The following is a 20,392-nucleotide window of genomic DNA, read 5'->3' as shown; positions in this document are numbered from 1 at the left end:
ATTTCTTCACAGAGAGGGTTGTCAAGCACTGGAACAGGCTGCCCAGGGAAGTGGTAGAATCACCATCCCTGGAAATAAAAACCCTCAGTGGCATGGTTTAGTGGTGGTATTGGCAGTGCTGGGGTAAAGGTTGAATTTGGTGATCTTAAAGGTCTTTTCCAACCTATCTGATTCTGTGATTCTACTTCCTGGTCCCCTCTCCCTGGGTAACGCAACAAAAAATATATTCCCTGTGGCTTTTTAGGCTGTGACTCTTGGGGTTACCTAAAAGATAGTCCCAGATAAAAGATAGCCAACAGATTTCTCTTGGTGTTCTTATTTCCAGTAGTTTTCTTCTTTGTTTTTATTCTCACCTTCACCCCTCAATTATCTTAGTCTCCGTTTACAGCCTTTCTTTGAAGGACTTCTGTCTGTTACCAAGCTTATAGAAAGGCTATGTGCTACCTGGGAGAGCAATGCCAAGGAATTGAGTGCTTGATACAGGTTTAGACAAGAGAACTGTGGCCTCTTCGCGTACTGCCATCCCAGGGACCCAGACTGCATGTTTTGGTTTCTGTGTCAGTGGCTGCTAGGAGAGGAAATGTAGACACTATGCTATACAGTGTGTGTTGTAGTTTCCACAGTTGCAATGACATATTTGCCTCAGAAAATTAAAGTCATGGGATTGCACTGTTTTTTCCACTTTCATTCTTCTCTTCTGCCCAGTATTGCAGACTTTAATTAGTACATGCTGTTGAGCTGTAAGTAGTGGATTGCTCTTGTGAAATTTCATAACCTAATTTAGCCATGTGGGCAAGAAGGAAAAACAAGAAGGGATGGAAAAGAAAGAAAAACAACTTAGCATGGACAAGAAGAAAGGTAGAGGGGTTGAAACCGAGAAAAAGAGGAAAAGGGCAAGCAGGAAAAGTCATGTTTTGCTCTGTAAAAAAAAAAAAAAGAAAAAAAAAGGTAGAAGTTAATTATTCCATAAATGAAAAAGAGAAATTAAAAGAAAGGAAAAGTCCCAATATATAGTAGAGACTTTGCCTACTGCAGGGTTTTTGTAATTAGAAGTTCATGTAAGAATTAGTTTCAGAAATTGTGAAGTATGAGTAGCATTCACATAGAGAAATTAATGTTTTGTAAGACTTCCATCTATATACTTACTTAGGGCTAGTGTAATCCATGTGATATTAAAAGCACTGGTGATCACTGAAATGTGTGCTGAGCCACACTTCTTTCTGGGCATTATAATTCCCAGAAAGAAAATACCAGTTGAACTTGGTTATTGACATGAGGATCAGAAAATTCTGTATATGTCCATTTCCAGTACATTTGCAAATTTGTTCTGCTGACTTGCTAACCTTCTCTTATTACTGTTACAAAATATAATTTCTTACATTTCCATGCTAGGTTCAAGCAGACATGCTAGATGCTAGCTCAAATTAAAAAGTGGCTGCATTTTACTGTATTTTGTCATACTACACAATTATTAGTAAGGGTTCTTTGGAAAAACTACACAACTAATATGGATATAAGTGCTTTGTCTGGTAAAGGAATTGCATGAACAAGGTAGTGAGAGCAATAATGTAATTTAAGAAGATTGTCGGAACAAGGACCTCTTTCCTCAGTTGCTGCCACTAGATAAATAATATCCTTACAAAGACAAAACAAAGCAAATCAACAACAACAACAACAAAAGCCCCAACAAAAATATCTCCCAAAACCCAAATACAATACGTAATTAGTGTAAGGAGACACTGCTAAAATCTTGAGAAGTTTTTGTAGTGAAATCTAAAGAAGTGGAAAACTCTGAAGAATGAAAATGAGAGTGAATTCTTCTGCCTGCTAGTAATCCTGTTCCGTGATCAACCTGGTCAAACAGGACAATTGCCACCTGGAATGAAAGGCACATGGTTACTAGTCACACCTGCTCAAAGTGAAGAGGCATTACACATCTTTTAATGCAGTCTAGTCTTGATGCAACATAAGTATATGCCTATACTGTAACGTGAATTATCGGTATCTGTATGCTTAGATTCAGCTATTTACAATGGTCTTTTCAGGATCAAAGCCTTAGCAACTTACTTCAATACATGTAACCATTTTATAAACAGAGTTTTATCTTGCTTGGACTTATCTTGAAGTCCAGACTAATTGTTTTGAACACATTGAATTCAGCCACTAGATTAGAAACAGACATCATTGTGTTTTATCAGTCACTAATCAACCATGTTTACATAATATTGCAAATATCATCAAGGCTATTAAGATTCAAGATTGCTGCAAGAAATTTAAACTGTCCAAGTTCACTGGCACAGATGACACATCAGAAATTGTTACAGATTCTTAGAGCAGTCTATTTGCCTGAAAGGGTAACTTACTCATTTTTAATCTCTTTATTATAAAAACAGGAAGCACATAGTAGGAGTTTATAATCTGCCTCTATATTTTCTTTCAGCCTGTTTTTACAAATGGAGATAGAACACAAAAAAGTGGTTATCTTTTTGTGCTCTCAGAGGCAAGTTCTGTGAAGGTAACTAGTAGTTTACATTTCTGCATCAAACTAACATCCAGATAGCCTGTGAACCACAGGCATGATGAATCATTATGAAGGATTTCTATGAGGGTGGTGAGACACTGGAGCAGGTTGCACAGAGGAGTTGTGGATGCTTCATCCCTGGCAGTGTTGAAGGCCAGGTTAGGCTGGGCTTGGAGCAACCTGGTCTAGTAGAAGGTGTCCCTACCCATGGCAGGGGGTTGGAACTAGGTGATCATTAGCTCCCTTCCAAACCAAACTTTTCTGTGATTTTTTTCCAAAATCCTTGGTTTCTAGAAGAGAATGAGTTTCTTGTTCAGTAGGTAATTGGATACTGGATCCCTTCAGTACCAGTGGTACAAACCAGATGTCTGTGGATTTGCCTAAATCTTTAAACTTGCTGGAAATGTCTGCTTCCACAACTTTAATCATGTAGAATGAGGAATGTATCCTGTAAGCCTGTTTAGTCTAACTTTACACCAGCTTCTTGAGTAACATCTAACTCAAATGCCTTGTATAGCATAAAAAATAAAACTGGGGGAAGATGGGCATTTGGCTTGGGCACTAGCAGCTTTCATAGGACCCCACAAGTTTACATGAACCGCTGAGCCTGGTAAAGGTAGACTGGTATCACCTTTTTGTTCTGTTGTAACAATTCTGCTGTAAAATACACACCACTGATGCCACTAAAATAACAAAGAGTGTAAATAATTCTATTAGCTTAAGTAAGGCTGTTCGTATGAGTAAGACCTTTAAGCACTCAGTGAGTAACAAAGGGTTCTGCTTTGCCACGTCTCACTCAATCCAGTTTGAAATATTATCTCTTGATATTCAGTTCAGCCTGGACTGAAGCATTGCAGAGTTTGTATGTGGAACAACAGTCATAATGCTTTCTAAACACTGATGAACACATTTCCTATACCAGTGATTTTCATTTGAAAATCATGTTGAAATGTAAAATAAAGATATTGCCTGCCAAACTGAAGAAGTTTGTCTTTTGGCCTATGGTTTATTTTCTTTTAGTAGAAATCTTGTCTGTGGCTTGTCTTTGAAGCTAGAACTGTCTGATAATTCATTTAATCCAAAGGTAAAAGGAAGTATGAAAGTGCCTTGTGCTGTGGCTCAACCGGCGATTAAACTTACAGTTTGGTATTTCGTAGATTGATCACATAATGTAATGAGTATGAGTATGCTGACTGCATTTTTGTTGATCAAGTTCCTGGAAATTATTAAATTAATTTAGTGGTTATAGTCACACACTTTTGTAATTATGTAGAGCAGCAAATAGTGAAAGCATTGCTGCTGTGTAGACATATTTTCACCAGTACAAATTACCTAAAATATTTATATTGTATCACTTTTGAAAATGTTTGATAGTGTTTATATATTGTATTGATATTTTTTATTTTTTTTTTTTTTTAATTCCAGTTGTGGGTCTTTTAGAGCAAATTAAACCAGGTAAAAAGTCACTGCTGGACTTGACCAATAATCAGAGGGCATTATCAAGGTTTTTCCAAAAATATACTTACAGACATCCTCCAAGTTCAGAATTATATGTGTTATTACTATGCCTATCACTAATATATAGAACAGAAAATGCAACATCTCTAATTTGCTATAGAAGTTTCACTATTGTAAAAATGTGTCTGTTGCTCTTTATATTTTTTTTAATAATGTTCTCTCCTATTTTTCCTCCTTTTCCCCCATGTGTCTACTATAAATTACTGCTGATTTGTGCCACAGCTTTTTGTGCCTTTTAGGTATTGGAGTTGGCATGCTGGTACGGGAATACGGCAAAATGTCTAACCTGGGTAAATCCTACTTTTCCTTTCCTGGGGAAGTGCTGATGAGAATGCTCAAGCTTATCATTCTGCCGTTAATCATATCAAGTATGATCACAGGTATGTCTGGAATACATTGTTAGCTGATGGAATTATCACTGTGCTTTATCTTTCTTTCTAAATGAAATAATCTTAAAAAATATGCCATTTGATGGAACTCCATAATGAAAAGTACAGATTGCATACATTTAGATGAAGCTTTTCTATATATAATGAAAATGGATTTGGAAGGATTAGCACAATATCTGGTAATTAAGTGATAAGGAGCTGTGAGATAATAAATATTTATAGATTTTTGTGCCTCTTTCTCCCTGTGCTCAGGAGTGGGTTGAACAGTTGCAGATTGCAAGGCCAAAGCTGCAATTGCGTATTCTTAGGTACAGTGTTAGCTGTTGCAAGTAGTCTCATGCTTCCATTTCATAAGAAGGGGGGAGCTGATCTCATATCGTACTGTCATAAAAAAGAGGAGATTCTTCAGCTGCACTTCTGTGGTCTGAACAAATTCCCGTGAGGTGTCTTGCTTGAGCTTTGGTTTTTACTGAATCCTTCATTCAGTGCACTGACCTGACAGAAAACTATAAATTAGGAAAAAAGGAAAAGTCTATTTGGTACTCTTAGATCAAAGGGGTTTTGGGGAAGTGCAAGAGAATGCATAGGGAGACTGTGTGGCCAGGAAGGTGTTATGGAAAGAAAGCAAAGCTTCCCTCTTCTGGAAGAAACAAGCCAGCCGTTGGCTGAAACCCCACCATAGCATGCAGGAATTTACTAACATCTCACTCAGTAGGTGAAGACAGACAAAGCCAAGCAAACTTGTCTTTATTCTTTAAGTCTCTTACTGAGCGAATATGGGTTGTGATTATTTTCTTTTGCCTTCCTGCAATGAATCAGGACTCATTTGTCACTATATTTTCCCCTTTAATCTTCATAAAGCCTCTATTTTGTATTCATGTCCAGGTGTTGGTTGGTTGGTTGGTTGGTTGCTCATGGAAATACATTTAGACATTTGCAGAAAAGGATAGCATGCTGTGATCAGAAGATGAAAGGGAAATTTTGATCATGCCATGAAATTTCTTTCAAGAATAGGGTGTTGAATACAAGCTCCCAGGCTCCTCAAAGTTCATGGCCAAAAATATTAGTAATTTCAGCAGTGCACCCCAGAGTCGGCAGGAAGAGCCTAAGGGAGGCTGGCAAAGTCTCTGGAACATATCTGTAATGCAGGGTGATAGGAACCCAGTATTGCAATTAAAATAAAGAACACCAAGAGCTGCAAAATGGAGACATCCAAACAGGAAAGCTGCAAGAGGCAGAGTGAGAAATGGCAGAATAGTCAAGAGCTGTTTCCAAAAGGAACGAAGGGAGGTGAAACAGTTGTTCGTACGTAAAAGACAGAAGAACAGAGAGAGGTTTGAAAAAGGGCTTGGTGTTTTAATTAATAGACAGGACAGCAGCATTTTCATGAAGAGTAGGAGGAAATGAGACAAAAAGGAAAGGAAAACTGAACTCCACTTTCATCATACTGAACTTGAGTCTGTGACTGGAGATCCAGGAAAAGCTGCCAAGACAAGATATATATTCTTTCTTGACAGACAAGACTGTATATTTCTTTTTTTCTAACAAGCTTTTATTTCTACAGTGAAGTTGGACCTTTGTCTTCAGAAATAATATCATTAGGATACCCATGAAATGAATTATTTATTAAATGTCTGGTTCTTGTGAGGGGAAAGAAGAATTATGCTGTTAAAAATATTATACTGCTATTTAACATTCCAGTATAAGTAAACTGCAGTTGTAACTACTAATATGAGCTTGGATTTTAAAACCTGCAGATTACTGGAGTTAAACTCATATGCAGAGATGAGAACAAAATGCTCAAATTCTGACTCTGGCACATCCACTATACATAGAAAAGAAGAGCTTATTTTTCTACACTTCTATGTTAGGTTTTTAGTCAAGAAAAGGGAAACAAGACTGGTAACAGAAACTACTTCAGCAGCATATATAGAGCTTTGTTGCTCTTGAAGACAAAAGCAGTAGCTGCCTGAGTGCAAGTAGCTGTGAAATGTGTGGCAAGCAAATGGCCAGACATTCCTGTGCATGGTGGTTTTCACTATTAGTCTGCATCCTTCCTCAGAATGTTGATGAGATATTCTGCATCTCGTAAAAGAAATACGGTAACCTTTCGAGTACCAGAAATGCATATTTGAATTGAGTTACTAGGCTTGTGTCTAATCATAAAGCACACTAGTCATTTTTCCTGTTTTGTACAGAGTCATACAGAATGGTTGAAATTGGAAGAGAGCTCTTGAGACCACCCCATACAACTCCCCCTGTTCAAGCACAGTCAGCTGAAGCAGATTGCCCTGAACCATGTCCATTCAGGTTTTGAATATCTTCAAGCATGGAGACTCGCTACCTCTAAGGGCAATGTGTTTGACCAGCCTCACAGTACAACAGTGTTTTCCTGTTCAGATGAAGCATAATGGTTTTTAGTTTTTGCCTATTGTGTTTTGTCTTGTCTCTAGGCACCACTGGTAAGAATCTGTCTCTCTCTTCATTCCTACCCATGAGGCATTTATACACATGAATAAGATTCCCGTGAGTCTTTTTTTTCCAAGCTGAGCAGTCCCAGCTCTCTCAGCCCTTTGTCATGTGAGAGATGCTTCAATCCCTTCATCATCTTTATGTTCAAAATGGGAAACAAAAGAGCTGGAATGCAATGAAAAAACAATCAAGGCAGCATATTAATCAGATCGTTCTTACTTCTGATGTTTATCTTTGAAAGTCAGAACAGTTCAGACTTCAGCAACCTTTTTATTGTCTACTATATTAGTAGTTGAAGTTAAACCACACAGCCTGTGCCTATGCTCAGGAATAGACCTGCTGGTTCCACTACATATAAAACGTCCACAGGTGTACAGTACTGTGAAGGAGCACAGACAAGAAAATGGTGGGAGAAAAAAATATTTTGTTTCCTATAATGCAGGTCTTCCAAATAAAATTTCCTTTGGTATCACCACTCCTGAGGTAGCAGCTGCCTCAGCAGTTTCCACTTCTGCAAGTACAAGAAGGACAGCTATTGAGAGATGCTCTGTGACTGAGGCTTCTTTAGCAGGCTGTGTGCATCACCAGCAGGAAGACTGATTTCCAATCTTTGGAAAGCCTTAATCTAGCTCAACATGCTCAGAGACTGTATGTTCAGATCATGAGACACCTGCATGTTCTTTTTCTGTTTCTGAAGCCAAGAGAGCCTCCAGGAAAGCAGGTCCATTGAATAATATTTAGTAAACTAGTTACCTGAGCTCAGGCAGGAAACTCAACTTGTCCCTCTATATCATGTACCTTGTGCAAAGGACAGAGAATGTTACACTACTGTTAATGAGTTTTACCATCAGTTGTACTGAGGGAGGCTGGAGGTCCTGTCCCTGCTGTCCAAGTGCAGTCATTGAGGCAGGAAGGACTGCTGAGTCACTGGCTATTAATGGACAAGGCTTTGTGCCCATCTTCTTTGTATTGCTTCTGTCACAGTCATCTCCTTTTCCATCAATATCAGTTGACCTTATGCAACTAAGACAGTCCCTACATTATTTAAGGTTTTAAATTATAGTAAAAAAAGAAACTTTCAAGTGCATTTCTGGTTCATGGAGCATGATTACCACCACCTATCAAGAGCAAAGAGCCCCCACACTACAGCTGTTATTGTGCATCAGCTGTCACTGCCTCCTGCCCCAGCCATATCACTGGGGGCTCCTGGTGGCACTGCTGTGGGTGGATCTGAAGAGGGTTAGTGTCTTAGAATCATAGAATCATAGAATTGTTAGGGTTGGAAAGGACCTTAAGATCATCAAGTTCCAACCCCCCTGCCGTGAGCAGGGACACCTCGCTCTAAACCATATCACCCAAGGCCTCGTCCAACCTGACCTTGAACACTGCCAGGGATGGAGCATTCACAACCTCCCTGGGCAACCCATTCCAGTGCCTCACCGCCCTAACAGGAAAGAATTTCCTCCTTATATCCAATCAAAACTTCCCCTGTTTAAGTTTGAACCCATTACCCCTTGCCCTATCACTAGAGTCCCTAATGAAGAGTCCATTCCCAGCATCTCTATAGGCCCCCTTCAGATACTGGAAGGCTGCTATGAGGTCTCCACGCAGCCTTTTCTTCTCCAGGCTGAACAGCCCCAACCTTCTCAGCCGATCTTCATATGGGAGGTGCTCCAGTCCCCTGATCATTCTCATGGCCCACCTCTAGACTTGCTCCAACAGTTCCATGTCCTTTTGATGTTGAGGACACCAGAACTGCACACAATACTCCAAGTGAGGTCTCACAAGAGCAGAATAAAGGGGCAGGATCACCTCCTTCGACCTGCTGGTCACTCTCCTTTTGATGCAGCCCAGGATACAGTTGGCTTTCTGGGCTGCAAGCGCACACTGCTGGCTCATGTTCATTTTCTCATCGACCAGCACCTCCAAGTTCTTCTCTGCAGGGCTGCTCTGAATCTCTTCTCTGCCCAGCCTGTAGCTGTGCCTGGGATTGCCCTGACCCAGGTGTAGGACCTTGCACTTGGCATGGTTAAACTTAATGAGGCTGGCATCAGCCCACCTCAGAAGCGTGTCAAGGTCCCTCTGGATGGCATTCCTTCCCTCCAGTGTATCAACCGAAACACACAGCTTGGTGTCATTGGCAGACTTGCTGAGGGCGCACTCAATCCCACAGTCCATGTCAGCGATGAAGATGTTAAACAAGGACGGTCCCAACACTAATCCCTGAGGGACACCAGTTGTTACCGGTCTCCAGCTGGACATTGAGCCATTGACCACAACTCTTTGTGTGGAGCCATCCAGCCAGTTCTTTACCCACCGAGTGGTCCATTCATCAAATTGATGTCTCCAATTTAGAGACAAGGATGTCGTATGGGACAGTGTCGAACGCTTTACACAAATCCAGGTAGATGACATCAACTGCTCTACCGCTGTCCATCAGTTCTGTAACCCCATCATAAAAGGCCACCAAATTGGTCAGGCAGGACTTCCCCTTAGTGAAGCCATGCTGGCTGTCACCAAGCATCTTGTTGTTTTTCATGTGCCTTAGCATGCCTTCCAGGAGAATCTGCTCCAAGATTTTGCCAGGCACAGAGGTGAGACAGACTGGTCTGTAATTCCCTGGGTCATCCGTTTTCCCCTTCTTGAAAATGGAGGTTATATTTCCCTTCTTCTGCTCTTCCGTTCTGGAGCTCAGTACGTAAACAAGTCCGTTATATAAAACACATTACATTCACTTTTTTACTCAATTTCTCGGAGTGTGGATATTACGATTGATTAAAAAATTTAGTGTCATGTTAAAGTTTTCTTTTTAGGAGCCTACAAGCTGAAGTTTGTCTGCCTATAGGTTTTAACACCAGTAATTTGGAGGTAATGCAATACTTCTACTACTCCAGATTTTCTGTATTCAGTCCATACATACTTCACTCGCAACGGTGCTGAGGCTATATTCCTGCTACATCTGTGAACTGAATCTGATTTCTGTTATGAATCTTGCTAGCCTGTCCATCTTGTCAGATTGATGTGTCATCTTTCCTCATCATAGATTTTTATCATATTCCACCTAAGGAACATCATATCTCGTGAAAAGGCATTAACGTGAGATTATATAACCTCTAAGAGCTTTCTAGAGGAAAATTGCGATTTTCCTTCAAGTGATACTGTTTGCAAATAAGAGGAATGAAGGCAGTACTAATATGTTCTTTCTATGCGTATAGTCCAGTAAGCTCTCTAGGGAAAGTTTATAATACAATGCTGCAATGCTGATTGTGCAGACTGCCTACAAGGCAACACAGCCGTCCCTTAGCAAATCGATATCCAGAGTCAGAAATTTTTCATTACATCTAACCTGGGATTAACCATCTAGTGTAGTCCACCATACTTCATCCAATGCAGAGATTAGGAACTGTAGTGACAGGACAAGGGATAATGGGTTAAAACTTAGGGGAGGTTTAGATTGGATATAAGGAAGAAATTCTTTACTGTAAGGGTGGTGAGGCACTGGAACGTGTTGCCCAGGGAGGTTGTGAATGCTCCATCCCTGGCAGTGTTCAAGGCCAGGTTGGACGAAGCCTTGTGTGGCATGCTTTAGTGTGAGGTGTCCCTGACCATGGCTGGGGGGGTTGGAACTAGATGATCTTGAGGTACTTTCCAACCCTAACTATTTTGTGATTCTGTGATCTTTGTTTCTATAATTACACTGCTCCACACCAGTTTCACTGGCACACTAATCACAGAATCATAGGATGGTTTGGGTTGTAAGTGACAATTAAAGATCATCTTGTTCCAACCCCCCTGCCGTATGCAGTGACAGCTTTCACTAGACCATGTAGCTCAAAGTCCCATCCAGCGTCGCCTTGAACACTGCCAGGGATGCAGCAGCCACAGCTTCTCTGGACAACCTGTCCCAGTGTCTTGCCACCCTCATAGTAAAGAATATCTTTTAATGTCTAATCTAAATCTCCCTTCTTTCAGTTAGTGCGGTGTTTGAAAGCTGGATTTATGGTCAACAAAAAGGTGTGGCTATTTCAAATTTCAGGGGCTGTTTGGGCATGGCAGACAGGTCTGGTTTGTGACTGTGACTTTGTCTGGATGATTTACCTGGCTGCAATACTCGCAGAGGTTTTTTTATTAGCTACTTGGTTTCTTTTAGCTGAAGATTGTTATATGTATTTCCAAAAGTCCGAGTAACCTTTTTTGAAAAAAAAAGGGAAGTACAGAAACCATTGACAATCGCATTACATTTCTTAGGAAACAGTAAGAAAGCTGTGGACCAACCTGGAAGCAGCAAAAAGAGGTTGGATATTAGGAGTTGAGCAAAGACTCTCCTGTATTTCATGAGAGTGGAGTTGCCATTTGCATCAGAAGAGTGGACAAAGAAAGAAAACCTGAGGACCAGTTTGTGTTCAGAATGTTCCAAAACAATCTTTCTGAGTAACAAGGCAGAGAAAGACAAGTGTTTTTCACAAAAGGCATAGAAAATCAATTTCCTGGATTTTCATGAAGCTTCAAAAGCACCAGTACCACTGAAACGTATATTGCAATGACTTTCCAAGACTTCATTGCAACTTTTCCAGCACTTCCAAAATTACAGGTTTATTTAGGGACATTCTGTGTTCCCATGTGAAACCAAAATGGAAAAAAATTAAAATCCTCTTGTTAGGGAGAGAAAGGACAACCAAAATGTTGGTCTTTCATAAAATTTCAACCTTGCGTTATACTGAAGTGTAATTTTTTTAAATCTGTTAGAAACTGAAATAATGATACATTCTTCTGTCAGTGGCTACAGGTAAAAACTTCTGGAACACCATGTTTCATACTTAGGCTCAGTATTTGTTTAGATCAGACCATCCACTTCCATAAAAGAGCTTTATACAGTAGCATTTCAGGGAAGCTGCTCTAAATACAACAAAACAAGATTATGGACGAAATTTCAGAGGGACTTCAACTAAAGTTGCAGATGACTGACGGTGCTATTATCCAGTCTTAACAGGGCTCTTGGTTTGACTGGTTTGGATCACTTAACAGGATACACAGGGATTCTAAAGTAAAAGACAGATAACCTATGTGTTTAACTTTGGCCACACTTATTCCACATACAAAAATCTGTAGTTGAACTCAACACAAGGTTAAATTGGTCAGTTGTAATCATTACATTTTCTCACTTCTGATTTCTTGCAAGTTTCACAATACTGTCCTACTTCTTGGTCATGTTTTTAAAGAGAAAACTCCTGGGAATCCTCTATTAAAAGAGCAAAAATAGCAGCTATGAAAATAAAAGAAAATTGGTAGCCTTCCTGGCAACACCAACCAAAAGATGCAAGTGAAAACAAACTATATACAGTATATAAAAGTTACTGCAATGTGAGGAAGAGCTGGATTAGTTTTCCTTTTTTCTCCAGCATTTAAGATGGGATGTCCATGTTTCTTACTCAGAAGTATGTGCCTCTTCTCCTTGTTGAGGGTCTAGTACCATCCTCATCCCTGTTGTGCTTTGATGCCTTTGAATACTCTGTCAAACAAAATTACTAGTATCAGTCGTATTATTTATCCTCCATTCTTTCCTAAAATAATAATAATTTAAAAAAAAAGCTTATACAGTACAGAATTTCATTTTGATAGGGTTTTGAGGTTTTGGGACAAGAAAGAGAAGATGAGAGAGACTTGATTTCACTGATTGTTTTCTTTTTTATTCTCTTACAAGTGTATGTATTGCAAATTAGAGAAAATTGAGGAAAAAAACCCGAATACAAATAGCTTGTTGAAGACTGTAACATAGAGAACATAGGTGCTAATTGCAGAATACTAGCCAATTGATTCCCAAATGTACCTTTACATATTAAAATCTTACCTCTCTTTTGCTAAAATAATGTGTACAGAAAGGTTAGATAGAAACAAATTGGTGCCTTTTGTGTGTCTTTATATCTTGTGCATTACACCAAAGAATAGCATTCTGTGCTTCAGTGGCTGTAGCTGAATTAGAACACCCTTGTAGGAAAATTTAGGGAACTAATCTGAAACACTGCAGGTTTGAAATGCCCAGGGACCCAAGAGAATCCATCATGCTTGTTGTTATTCTGTACTGTAAACTACATTTACAGTTTATCTGCTTAAACCTGTTTAAACACTTAAAACTTGGGAATAGGCTGAGGGAGTGGAAGAGCAAATAAAATAGTTATAAAACTTTAGTGGTAATGCACGGTAGATACACACAGTAGATACACTGTTTTTGTGACTTTACTTTTCATAGAATCATAGAATAGTTAGGGTTGGAAAGGACCTTAAGATCATCAAGTTCCAACCCCCCTGCCAGGGGCAGGGACACCTCGCTCTAAACCATATCACCCAAGGCCTCGTCCAACCTGACCTTGAACACTGCCAGGGATGGAGCATTCACAACCTCCCTGGGCAACCTATTCCAGTGCCTCACCGCCCTAACAAGAAAGAATATCCTCCTTATATCCAATCAAAACTTCCCCTGTTTAAGTTTTAACCCATTACCCCTTGTCCTACCACTACAGTCCCTAATGAAGTCCATCCCCAGCATCCCTATAGGCCCCCTTCAGATACTGGAAGGCTGCTATGAGGTCTCCACGCAGCCTTCTCTTCTCCAGGCTGAACAGCCCCAACCTTCTCAGCCTATCTTCATATGGGAGGTGCTCCAGTCCCCTGATCATTCTCGTGGCCCTCCTCTGGATTTGTTCCAACAGATCCATGTCCTTTTTATGTTGAGGACAGCAGAACTGCACACAATACTCCAAGCGAGGTCTCACAAGAGTAGAATAAAGGGGCAGGATCACCTCCTTCGACCTGCTGGTCACTCTCCTTTTGATGCAGCCCAGGATATGGTTGGCTTTCTGGGCTGCGAGCGCACACTGCTGGCTCATGTTCATTTTCTCATCGACCAGCACCTCCAAGTTCTTCTCTGCAGGGCTGCTCTGAATCTCTTCTCTGCCCAGCCTGTAGCTGTGCCTGGTATTGCTCTGACCCAGGTGTAGGACCTTGCACTTGGCATGGTTAAACTTCATGAGGTTGGCATCAGCCCACCTCAGAAGCATGTCAAGGTCCTTCTGGATGGCATTCCTTCCCTCCAGCGTATCAACCGAAACACACAGCTTGGTGTCATTGGCAGACTTGCTGAGGGCGCACTCAATCCCACTGTCCATGTCAGCAACAAATATGTTAAACAAGACCAGTCCCAACACCAATCCCTGAGGGACACCAGTTGTTACCGGTCTCCAGCTGGACATTGAGCCATTGACCACAACTCTTTGTGTGCGGCCATCCAGCCAGTTCTTTACCCACCGAGTGGTCCATTCATCAAATTGATGTCTCCAATTTAGAGACAAGGATGCCGTGTGGGACAGTGTCGAACGCTTTACACAAATCCAGGTAGATGACATCAACTGCTCTACCGCTGTCCATCAGTTCTGTAGCCCCATTATAGAAGGCCACCAAATTGCTCAGGCAGGATTTCCCCTTGGTGAAGCCATGCTGGCTGTCACCAAGCACCTTGTTGTTTTTCCTATGCCTTAGCATGCCTTCCAGGAGAATCTGCTCCAAGATTTTGCCAGGCACAGGGGTGAGACTGACTGGTCTGTAATTCCCCGGATCATCCATTTTCCCCTTCTTGAAAATGGGGGTTATATTTCCCTTTTTCCAGTCGTCGGGAACGTCACCTGACTGCCATGATTTTTCAAATATGATGGCCAGTGGCTTAGCAACTTCATTCGCCAGCTCCTTGAGGACCCGCGGATGGATTTCATCAGGACCCATGGACTTGTGCACATTCAGATTTTTAAGATGGTGTCGAACCAGTTCCTCTCCTACAGTGGGCCCAAGGTCTTCATTCTCACAGTCCCTGCATCTGCCTTCCAAGACTTGGGTGGTGTGGTCAGAACCTTTGCTAGAGAAGACGGAGGCAAAGAAGTCATTCAGAACCTCAGCCTTATCCAAATCCTGTGTAGCTAGTTCTCCTGAGAGCTTCCTGAGGAGGCCTACATTCTCCCTAATCTGTTTTTTTATTCGCTATGTACCTGTAGAATCCCTTCCTGTTATCCTTAATATCCCTAGCCAAAGTTAATTCTAACTGGGCCTTAGCTTTCCTAATCTGGTTCCTAGCTTCATGGACAATATCCCTGTACTCTTCCCAGGCCACCTGTCCTTGCTTCCACTTTCTATAAAACTCCTTTTTCATTTGAATTTTCCTCAGGAGCTCCTTATCCATCCAAGGAGGTCTCCTCTCCCTCCTGCTGCACTTCCTTCTAGTTGGGATGCAACACTCCTGAGCTTGTAGCAGGTGATCCTTGAAGACCAACCAAGAGTCTTGAGCCCCCCTGCCCTCTTGGGCTATATCCCATGGAACCTTACTAAGCAGGTTCCTGAAGAGGCCAAAGTCTGCTCTTTTGAAGTCTAGGGCAGTGAGCTTGCAGCACGCTCTTCTCACTGCCCTAAGGATCTCAAATTCAGCCATCTTATGATCGCTCCATCCAAGGCTGCCCTGCAGTGCCACATTTCCAACAAGCCCTTCCCTGTTGGTGAGCACAAGGTCAAGCATGGCACCTCTCCTTGTCGGTTCCTCTATTACTTGCAGAAGGAAGTTGTCTTCCACACAATCGAGGAACCTCCTGGATTGCTTGTGCCGGGCCGTACCGTCATTCCAACAGATGTCAGGGTGGTTGAAGTCACCCATGAGAACGAGGGCCTGTGAGCGTGAGGCTTTTCCTATCTGCCTATAGAGTGCTTCATCCGCAGATTCCTCTTGATCAGGTGGTCTATAACAGATCCCCACAGTAATGTCTCCCATCACTGTTTTCCCTTTAACCCTGACCCACAAGCTCTCTGTTAACTGCTCACCAGTCCCCAGACAGAGTTCCATACTCTCCAGCCTATCCCTAACATAAAGGGCAACTCCCCCTCTGCGCCTGCCAGGCCTGTCTTTTCTAAAGAGTCTGTAACCTTCCATTCCAACACTCCAGTCATAGGAGCCATCCCACCATGTTTCTGTGATGCCTATAATATCATACCCCTGTAGACGAGCACACATCTCTAATTCCTCTTGTTTGTTCCCCATGCTACGGGCATTTGTATAGAGGCATCTGAGCCGAGCTCCAAATGAAGCCGGCTCATTGGCTGGAGCAGCCGGAATATCTCTGCATTGGTCCAAGCATTTATTATAGGTGCTGGCAACTGACTGGGTGTGTTGGGATGGAATGATGCCCCCCTCCCCCAACACATCTAGTTTAAAGCCTCCTTGACCAGCCTGGCAAGCCTCCTACCAAAACTGCTTTTTGCTTTCAACATTGCAGGCTCTTCATTTTGAGTAGCATGTGTGTCATCTTAGATTGAGAATTAAGTTTTCTTATGAACTAAAATTAGTGTTAGTTATATGCTCTGTTTAATACATCTTCCATTAACTTTTTCACTCATAATCAAGAAATTACAAAGTTATGATATTATTTCGAAAGAAATGAATGCAATTTTCAGTTGGCTTGACAAGAAGTCCAGTAGCTATATATTACAATATATCATCAATGGCTCACTAATGACAGTAGGATATATCTGGAGGGAAATCTGGTTTTATATGTTGTGTTTTCCTATGTGTAACAAGCTAACGTGAAAAAAAAAGGAGCATGGTGGCATAAAGCACTCAGTGCAAACCTGCCTGTGGTCCTGGTAGTGAACCCTACTTCATTCTCTAAATAGAAGCATAATCCTATATAAAGTTTTATTTCAGAGTACAGCAGTTAAAAAAAAACACCCAAAACCCAAATCCACACCTGTTGTCCTCAGAGCATACTTGTACTTCACTTATTCAGTGTTGTCTGCCTGACTGATTTGCGTGTTCTTATAGCTACTAGCAAAGCAGCACCGACATTGTAGTGGAAGCATAAGATGGATTCTGCCACAGCTTACTCACTAACAGGATTATTATCTAGTTTAAAAAAGCAGGGTCAAAGTTTTCCCTTAGTTATGCCTCTGTAACTCCAGTGAGCATAACTGTTTGCAAAGGGATTTAATTTGGAGCTAGAAGAATGGCTTCACATAAACTTTGTATCATACTAATTGTGGAATCTTTATAACTGAATACCCTAGGGAAATAACTTTGCATGATTATTAGGTTCTTGGCTGAGTCAACAAGACTGTCAAGCAAAAAAAAATCTTCAGGCAAGCTTTATGAAGCACTTCAAACCTTGAAAAGATCGTACCTCCACTGTCTGTCCAACTCCTCTTGACAGTCAGTACAAGTTTTAGAATAAAATTACATGATTTCTAGTTTTACAGACTTTTCATTAAGAGATGGAACTGCCAATACCAGTTTCCTCTCTTTTAAAAGATGTAGAGTCTTCTAAGTTAAAATATCAGGTGCAGAAGTTTCAATACTGACAGCCTTGAAACCAGCTTTTGTATTTTCTGCAGAACACATTACTTATTACTGTCCATTCTCAAGAGTTCCTACTGCCATAATTTCCATAGCTGAGCCCATGGCAGTGTGAAAGTCTTCCTTTCTACTTTTTTTTTCCCAGTTCCCAAGGTGAGAAATAAACACGATGGCCCAGATTCTGTGTCTATTCTGTTGTTTGTGCCTCAAACAATATCCTCAGTGCTGACAGCCTCCTGTAATAGCTGTTTTTTTTCTGTGGCATTGTTTTTTTCTGTGCACTGGTCTGTATTCCCTTGCCGTAGTAGTAGTTCTTTTATTATCCTTATTTGGTGTACAAATGAGATAGTCTTTACATCATGATTTCTGCATGTATATGTAGTTCTTCTGTACTCAGTCTGATGATATGCTGTCCCATGGAAGATCCCAAAGTTATCAAATAGATGATGAAACAGAATAACCTTCATTCTCCCCTCCCAGTACTGTTTATATTTTGAGTAACAATTAACAGAACTAGTAAGGCTTATATAAATGCCATAGACGAAGTTGTTACTGCTGTTAATACACCTTCTGAAAGAGACATCAACACATGTTGAAGCTCAGAGACGAGTAAGTTACGTTTGTGTAACTTACTTTTAAAAGACATTTTGATTTTTCTTCCTTAGTTTTTGGAAACTTTTTTTTTCTTTTTCTTCCCCCTATAAAACTGTGCTTCTTTGAGGTTGAATATCCTCATGGTAATTTTGCTTCTCTGTACAAAAGAATCTGTCCAGTCTTTGATAACCTGACTCAATAATCGTAAAATGATAAGTCCATCACAAATGTATAATAAAGAGATAGCAGTGAATTATTAACTTGTGTGGTTATAGACAGTAAACTTTTACAGTCACAATGCTAATTTTATTCTCGTTACTGAATTGTATGTGTGCAGCTATATCTGTAAATCTGTTAAACAATTAAATACTTCAGCAGCAGTTTGATGTAATCCTGTTGCCAGAAGTTAAGCTGACCTCAGTATAACACCCACCTTAGCACTTCCCCACCTTTATTAACAAAACCTGCCCTCAGCTCCTCACAATGACAGATACAGGTAGAGGAGTGGAAACATCCCAGATTTCAGAAAAGCTTTAGGCAAAAAAACCCAATTAAACATCTTAATGAAGGTGAGCCCACCAGGAATAAGCCTTACTTGTCTGTATGTGCCTTTGGCAAACCTGGTGTAACAGTCCTGAGCAGCTCCCTTTGCATGACTTTTAGTTTTAAAGCCAAAATATTACAGATCTGAAGAAAGTGAACCTATTGTTTAAGTGAATATGGAAATAAATTGCAACATATATTCATAAACCAAAGAAGTCTAATTTGTGATGACATCAGGAAATCAGAAAAGCTCGTATATATTTTTCCTAGAAAATTCCTGGGGAACTTGATTTCTGTGATGAAGCAGAAGCAAATATGTTGGTCCACTACAGACATTTTTCAGAAGTGCAAGTGGCAATTAGGTATTTAGAAATATCTTGAATAAAGAAAAAAAATCCTTCATAGAAATAAGAGACAGTAAATAATTGGTTTTACAAAAAAAAAAAAAGCAGGCTTCACCTAGGACTGTATTTTAGTGCTTTGTTTTTGTGGTTCTTTTTGCAGGTGTTGCTGCTTTGGATTCCAGTGTTTCTGGGAAGATTGGTTTGCGAGCGCTCATCTATTATTTCTGCACTACAATCATTGCTGTAATACTAGGTACTCTGTGATACTGTAACTTTTAAAATCCTCATTAAAATATTCAGCATTGCCTAACTGCAGTTATGCAGTACTGTGACATTACTGATTTCCCAAGACAGGATGAGGAGAAGAGACAGGAATCATACCAAACATCTTGTCATGCTTGTAGCCAGGTACAGGGAGAAGTTAGTGCCTCTGTTCACACTTTGGCTGTATTCATATGCAGAATGAAGCCACAGGAAATTTTGCCATACATTTCAGCTCAAGGAAAATTAGGAATTGTCTGCTTAGGTAAACAGGGACAGCAGTGGGAAAGCTGAATGAACATCAAAGGCCAGCCTTAATTACAAAGTGATTTCCCCAGTATCAAAATAATAGATTGTCAGTGGTTCTCAGATCCAAAAGTGTATAATATGTCTCATCTGAAAGAACAACAGAAAATACTGCTTCCCTTGTCATCTCATTTCCTTCCTAAAAGGTTTTTGTCACTTCTTGCACTGTCAGGCTCCATTCATAGTTCTATGAAGTCCACATCTCCTCTTGCAGGAAGTTCGTTCTCTATAAGCAACATTAAAATCTTCCATATATGATTAAGCAAACATTTCAGCCTACCTTCCTAAACAAGAAGTAAAATTAGACCCTTCTCTGTTGCCTGTCACGTAGTTTGTGCCTTATCTTCATATTTTGTTGAGCCTGAGTGGATACTGTGCCTAGATATCACCCACTAAAAAGAAATGTGTATTTATTTGAAGGACAAAATGTACATCGTATGTGGCCTACTTGTAAGGCAAAGCAATATTTAACAATAGAAAAAGAATCATATACAGACATATGAGGCCAGATTAATTTTTAGAGGTTGCATTATTGAGCGGAATAGATCACTGTGGTTGTACCATTTAGGCTGTCTCATCTGTCTGGGAATTTTCTGTGAATATGTAGTGAAGAAAATTAATAAAGACTAACATTAATTAGGCTAAAAGTAATTAGACTAAAATTAATTAAAGACTAACTTTAAAATTAGCCTTACACAAAGAAACTCCTAAGAAAGGGGTTAAACCAGATAATCTCCAGAGGTCCCTGTTATTCTAAATTATTCTGTGATACTCTGATATTATTTGCTTCACTGTTCAGAGTTACACAATTTCAGTTCTCCTTTTATTCACAACTGTCATTAGAAGGCCTCCTTCCTGTCTGGTTGAAGGGTCCTTCAAATGCCTCTTTCTCCTATGCTGAGATTTAGTAGTTTCATTTGCTTTAGATTTGTTTGTTTGGGGGGGGGGAATTAAATAACATACATTTGGAAAGGCCTGGGGTTTTTTGCTATTCATTTAATAGCAAAAATGCCTAAAATGAAGTCACTAAGTAAATGGAAAAATTGTCACTGATTTCAGTATTCAT

The 20,392-nt window shown here is 40.4% G+C and overlaps 1 protein-coding gene across 2 annotated transcripts in view; it reads left to right on the top strand.

Annotated features, from left to right (window-relative positions):
- Positions 1 to 20,392, top strand: part of SLC1A1 (solute carrier family 1 member 1) — a 54,670-nt gene that overhangs the window by 13,201 nt on the left and 21,077 nt on the right. Inside the window, exons 2-3 of one of the 2 annotated variants that reach the window (XM_061356398.1) lie at positions 4,279 to 4,419; positions 18,920 to 19,012. In XM_061356398.1, the coding sequence (XP_061212382.1) occupies positions 4,279 to 4,419; positions 18,920 to 19,012 (234 nt within the window). The remainder of the gene's footprint in view (positions 1 to 4,278; positions 4,420 to 18,919; positions 19,013 to 20,392) is intronic. The other variant, XM_061356399.1, reaches the window with a different exon arrangement.

Source organism: Neopsephotus bourkii, unplaced genomic scaffold (genome assembly GCF_033783945.1).
Source record: "Neopsephotus bourkii isolate Nb327-2 ecotype Australia unplaced genomic scaffold, CSIRO-AGI_Nbou_v1 NB_851, whole genome shotgun sequence".
In the NCBI taxonomy this organism is placed as follows: domain Eukaryota; kingdom Metazoa; phylum Chordata; class Aves; order Psittaciformes; family Psittacidae; genus Neopsephotus; species Neopsephotus bourkii.
The sequence above is the reverse complement of the archived record's forward strand: the minus strand, read 5'-3'. Positions and strand labels throughout refer to the sequence as shown.